The following is a 6,000-nucleotide window of genomic DNA, read 5'->3' as shown; positions in this document are numbered from 1 at the left end:
CTCGCTGTCACCAGTATGACGAGCTACTGTCCTCGCCACAGGGCCACAGGAAGTTCAGGCGTGTGCTCAAGGCCTGGGTGGTGTCTCACCCTGACCTGGTCTACTGGCAGGGTGAGTCTGTCTCTCTGCTGTCACAATGTGACACGTTGACTCACATCCGTGCTGTGTTGTGGTCAATAGACCACTAGGTGGCAGTCAAGTCATACATTTTCAATCTAGCCAAGTCAATTCCAGCAGTAATGTGGTTTACGGTTGTACCCTGTGTTCAGGTTTGGATTCACTTTGTGCACCATTTCTCTGGCTGAATTTCAACAATGAAGGTAAGGGTATTTGAAACCTTAAAACAGGGAGTTGTTGTTGATTTGCAGAGGTACAATGTGTATTGCTGATACTCCTCCCTTCTCTCTTCACCTCATCCTCCCCTTCGTTGTCTGCAGCCCTGGCGTACGCCTGCATGTCGGCCTTCATCCCCAAATACCTGTACAACTTCTTCCTGAAGGACAACTCCCACGTTATCCAAGGTGAGTCCCTCCATGTACAGTGATACTTGAATAACAAGCAGCCTCCATCATCCCAGTAAAACAATCTTTAATCTACGTAAACATGTCAGTGTTCAATGTGTGCCACTAATATCACCCTTTTTGTGTGATATTGACAATATCCTACAGTCTCTCTGCCTTATTGCTCAAAGGAAAACTCCACCCAAACTATCGTTTGTTACATTAGTCCATTGTTGATATAGTCCCACAATGTGATCTGGGACAACAAACACACCACTTGAACTCAATGTGGAGTGTTGTTTATTGTCCCACCACAGTCTCATCTAATTTCACCAATGTTGGTCTGTCTTGGATTTGAGTGTACTTTTGTTTTGGAATAAAAATAATGAAGCTCAATTACGTTTTTTTTGTGTAGAGACCATACACGACGCAAACATCTCTTTATAGTCCTGGTACAAAATATGGACAGACAATGCCCAATCTGATGTCACAATAGCTTCTGGGTCTTGTTCAATATGGCACAACGTAGATAAATGTTTTGCAACAGACACCCTTGAGTAGCGTTCCTCAGATAGGACCACCACTGCTTTCTCGCTAGATTTGAACTCTCCCTCTGTGCTGGTTTCAGAATACCTCACCGTCTTCTCCCAGATGATCGCCTTCCACGACCCGGAGCTCAGCAACCACCTCAATGAGATCGGATTCATACCTGACGTAAGCACTGAAATGCGGTCTGGGCTGCGTCGTCCTAACGTAAAAACTGACTGGAGAACAGTGCCGAAGGATCATAAAACTGACATGAGGGGGCTGATCGTCATATAACTGATAAGGGAACAGTTGTAGTGGATGAGCTGAAAAGTGTTTATACACAGATGTCCTACAGCAGAACTGTAGGGGGGAAGTACTTAACTGGAGGGGCCCTACTGTACATCTAACAGCAGAACTGTAGGGGGGAAGTACTTAACTGGAGGGGCCCTAATGTACATCTGACAGCAGAACAGTGGTGAAGGGTACTTGTTAGAAAACCTTTCTTTCCTTCTGTGAGTTTCTAGATCGTGAAAGGTGAGGGACAATGGGGAGGATGGAGGAGAAGTCTGGAATCTGGCCCAGTCCCTGACTCCCTGGTCAGGGATAAAGAATCACTACTGTCCCATCCTTCTAATAGAGTCCTGCTTGTTATTGAGAGTTTTTGTTCGTTGGCCCCTATCAGTTTTGGGCCAAGGCCAAGTTCCCTCCACTCAGAACATTTGTGATAATTTATACTGGGTCTAATGACAGCCTGGCCTGCTCTAGGGTCTAATGACAGTCTGGCCTTGCCATAAGGTCGTCGAACACCCGGGCCCTCCATCCCCCGTTCAAGAACACTCACTCTCTTTTCACACCGTATCAAGGTTAAAGGCTCTATAGGCGCTAATCAAGGCGTTATCATGCTGATGAATGTGTGTCACCTCAGTGGACCAGCCCCGGGGACCTATTCCAGAGAACGGCTGAGTCTATCAAACAGGGGCCACGGTTTTATGGTGCCCTGTTTTTAAAGATGGATGGTGGAAGTGTTTGATGACGTGTGTAACTCCGCTCCTGTAGGAAACACTGACTTTGTTTCAAGTTCACATTTATTTAACCAGCTGGGTCAGTTTAGAACCATTTCTCATTTACAATGACAACCTGAAACCATGAAACCACAGACCATATAGCAGTGAAACCATGGTGATTAGAAGATGTGGCTGTCCCTGTCTGAAAACACTTATTGCGGGGAGAAAATAAGAACAATTCGATGTTTCACTGGTTTTCCTGTGGGTGTTTTACAGGTTCCTTTAGGGAGATAAAGGATGTGGCACATTAAAACAATTAAAGAACCAACTTTTGTTTTGTCCACATCTACATAGCGATTTCAACAAAAGCATTCGTTATCCTGCTACAAAGCATTACGTTGAGCATCTTTCTTATAATAGTTGTTCCTTTGTCGTCAAGCAACGAGGCTGGTGGACATTATCGTCCGTGCCGCCTCTTCAGAGGTTAACCGAGTGCGTGGTTGTCTAATGATGTCATCTCAACACTTGTGAACCGCTGTTTTATTTGTATTGAAGTTCCCTTTCAAAGGCGGAGGATTGAAACGTTATTTTCCCAGTCTGGTCGGGGATAATGATATTTGAACTCCGTGTGTTGATCCAGCTTTTAATGTTTGAAGTCTTATCCAAACCCTAAATAATGAACTTCTGAAGTTCGGAGGGTGTGGAGAGATGGAGGGATTTCACGAGTGTTGTTCTATCAAAGTAATACATTCTTACAGAGGCTATAAAAAGCCCAAATGTTAGGCTACCCAGTAACCACCACATAAACCCTCTGTTTGATTTCCCCTGTATACGTGTCAAAGTAGTGTGCTGTGGTGGTTGTACAATAACTGACCTTGTTATATAATACTACATTGTCAAATACACGTAAGTCACCAGCCCAGTGTACTGTATCTGTCTCCTCCTGTAATGCTTCAAGCCATAGGACCACCACTGCCATGCTGCACGTAGGCTAGACACCCCGGCCCGCGTGTTCAATTTAGGCTGTTTTCAATTTGGCCACATATAATCTGGCCTCCCTTCCCTCCCTCCCCTGGCTGCCATTCACACCTTTCTACCACAACTAATCCCATGAGGCCTGGCCAGGGCTCTGTGGAGGAGACTGATGAAATTGAGTCCGAGGCTCTGAGTAACTCATTACCCTTGGGTATGGAGGGGGTCTGCCAGCTCCAGGAAGGCAGCCTACCAGCCCTGCTTAGCGTTTTCCTCACCTATTCAATTAACCAGCTGAAACCAGCTGAAATCCCCCCCCCCCCCCCCCCCCCCCCCCCCCCCCCCCTAAAAAAAAACCTAAGGATAGAGAGGGGGAAAGGGAGAGAGCGAGATTTCATTGTTAGCCATTTCTAATTCTGACTTCAAGTACTCAGCAGTTTGTCCTTATTGCCACCTCTCTCTCTCTCTCTCTCACACACACACACACACAGGCTATGCAAACTTAGCAGACATCAGATCAGACAAAGTTTGTGTGGCTGAATTACAAAATGTCTGCTGAAAAAGTTAAATCGCTAGGAATGTCCCTTAAAGAATACTACTGTAATGCGTAGAACAGAGTAGAAATGCATGACTTTATTTCATTGACTAGATCCTCTCTCTTTCACCTTGCAGCTCTATGCCATTCCGTGGTTCCTCACCATGTTCACACGTAAGTTGACCTTCTTTATTATTATCAATGTGCTCGTGTGCGTATTCTATAGGCCTTGGCACGGTGTGGGGTCAGCAGCGCAGTTTGGAAAGGTCAAAGGTCAAAGCCTCCAGTACGGTAAGGATTAGTTTATTTTGACAGTAGTGTGACCTTTATAACCAACCCTATTAGATAATGTCTCTAGTCTACTGGGTTTACATTATACCACAGAAACTGCTGCCATGAAGGCTATTCTATTCTAATCTACTCTAATCTATTCTACATTATATTCTCTAATCTTCTATATTCTCTATATTCATATTCTCTAATCTTCTAGTCTACTCTATTATAATGCTCTACGTTCTATGCTGGTCTATTACTTCTGTGGCAATATCTTCCTATAAAATGTATATGGCCACGTAAAGAGTGGACATCATTTATGCGGCCACGTAAAGACTGGACATTGTTTTGGTCTACTGGCGGAATACCATTTGGAATTCAGCCAACAAGACAATCACATGATTGTGGCTAGTCATTCACTGAAGTGGCCTCTGGAAGTGTTCTTTTCCTGCTCAGGATGTCCAGTTCTGTATCATGCAGTAGGTGAACAGCGGGTGGCAGCGTTATGCTTGATCCTATTGTCGCCAAGGAATAGCAGACTGAAACACTACTGTTAGGACATGAATAGTAGTATTATAATATCTATTTCATATTACTTTAATCTGAGTTGGAGTTTGATAAGAAGATCCAGTGTTTTTCCTATTTTAATTTTGGGACATATAAATACACTATCAGTAATCTGAGCAGATAGCAGACACTTGGGCAGGGGCCAGAAAGACATGCACAGTTTATTAGGTACACCCATCTCGTACAGGGTCGGATCCCCCCTTTTCCTCCAGGCTGAATTCTTCAGGGCATTCTACAAGGGCATTCTACAAGGTTTTGGAAATGTTCCACGGGGATGTTGGTCCATGATGACGCGATGCTTCACGCAGTTGCTGCAGATTGGACAGCGGTACATTCATGCTGCGAACAGCCCAGTCCATCTCATCCCAAAGATGATATATTGGGTTGAGGTTTGGGGACTGCGCAGGCCACTCAAGTAAACTGAAGTCGCTGTCATGCTCCAGGCAATGTTTTTCCATTCAACTGTCCGGTGTTGGTGATCATGTGCCCACTAGATCCGCTTCTTCTTGTTTTTAGCTGATAGCGGTGGAACCCGCTGTGGTCGTCTGCTGTAATAGCCTATCCGTGACAAGGATCGACGAGTTGTGCGTTCCGAGATGCCGTTCTGCACACCACTGTTGTACTGCGCTGTTATTTGTCTGTTGGTGGCCCGCCTGTTAGCTTTCACGATTCTTTCCATTCTCCTTCGACCTCTCTCATCAATGAGCTGTTCTCGTCCACAGGACTACCTCTGACTGGATGTTTGTTTGTCGCGCCATTCTCTGTAAATTCTAGACACTGTTGTGCGTGAAAAGCCCAGGAGGGCGACTATTTCTGAGATACTGGATCCGGCGCACCTAGCACCGTTGATCATACCATGCTCAAAGTCTAACGTTCACTCGAACAGTAACTGAATGCCTTGATGCCTGTCTGCCTGCTTTATAGCAGACCATGGCCACGTGACTCACTGACTGTAGGAGCAATCCATTTTGGTGAATGTGGTGGTGTACCTAATAAACTAAGTGTACAGTGCATTCGGAAAGTATTCAAACCACCTGACTTTTTCCACATTTTGTTACGTTATAGCCTAAATGGAAATACCTTATTTGCATAAGTATTCAGACCCTTTGCTATAAGACTTGCAATTGAGCTTTAGTTCATCCTGTTTCCATTTCTACAACTTGATTGGAGTCCACTTGTGGTAAATTCAATTGATTGGGCATGATTTGGAAAGGCACACACCTGTCTATATAAGGTCCCACAGTTGACAGTGCATGTCAGAGCAAAAACCAAGCCATGAGGTCGAAGGAATTGTTCGTAGAGCTCAGAGACAGGATTGTGTCGAGGCACAGATCTGGGGAAGGGTACCAGCATTGAAGGTCCCCAAGAACACAGTGGCCTCCATCATTCTTAAATGGAAGAATTTTGGAACAACCAAACAATTGAACAATTGGGGGAGAACAGCGCTTCAGAGTTCCTCTGTGGAGAGGGAGAACCTTCCAGAAGGACAACCATCTCTGCCTCACTCCACGAATCAGGCCTTTATGGTAGGGTGGCCAGACAGATGCCACTCCTCCAGTAAAAAGCGTATGACAGACCGCTTTAAGTTTGCCAAAAAAGCACCTAAAAGACTCTGACCATG

General features: G+C 45.1%; 1 protein-coding gene across 1 annotated transcript in view; it reads left to right on the top strand.

The window, feature by feature from the left end:
* Nucleotides 1-6,000, top strand: part of LOC110514596 (TBC domain-containing protein kinase-like protein) — a 61,159-nt gene that overhangs the window by 17,333 nt on the left and 37,826 nt on the right. The window contains exons 17-21 of the mRNA XM_036954052.1: nt 1-111; nt 270-320; nt 438-521; nt 1,129-1,214; nt 3,677-3,713. The exon at nt 1-111 is cut by the window's left edge and continues 16 nt beyond it. Coding sequence (XP_036809947.1) covers nt 1-111; nt 270-320; nt 438-521; nt 1,129-1,214; nt 3,677-3,713 — 369 coding nt within the window. The remainder of the gene's footprint in view (nt 112-269; nt 321-437; nt 522-1,128; nt 1,215-3,676; nt 3,714-6,000) is intronic.

This window comes from Oncorhynchus mykiss, chromosome 19, assembly GCF_013265735.2.
Source record: "Oncorhynchus mykiss isolate Arlee chromosome 19, USDA_OmykA_1.1, whole genome shotgun sequence".
NCBI classification, from domain to species: Eukaryota; Metazoa; Chordata; class Actinopteri; order Salmoniformes; family Salmonidae; genus Oncorhynchus; species Oncorhynchus mykiss.
This window is presented reverse-complemented; position numbering and strand designations above follow the sequence as displayed.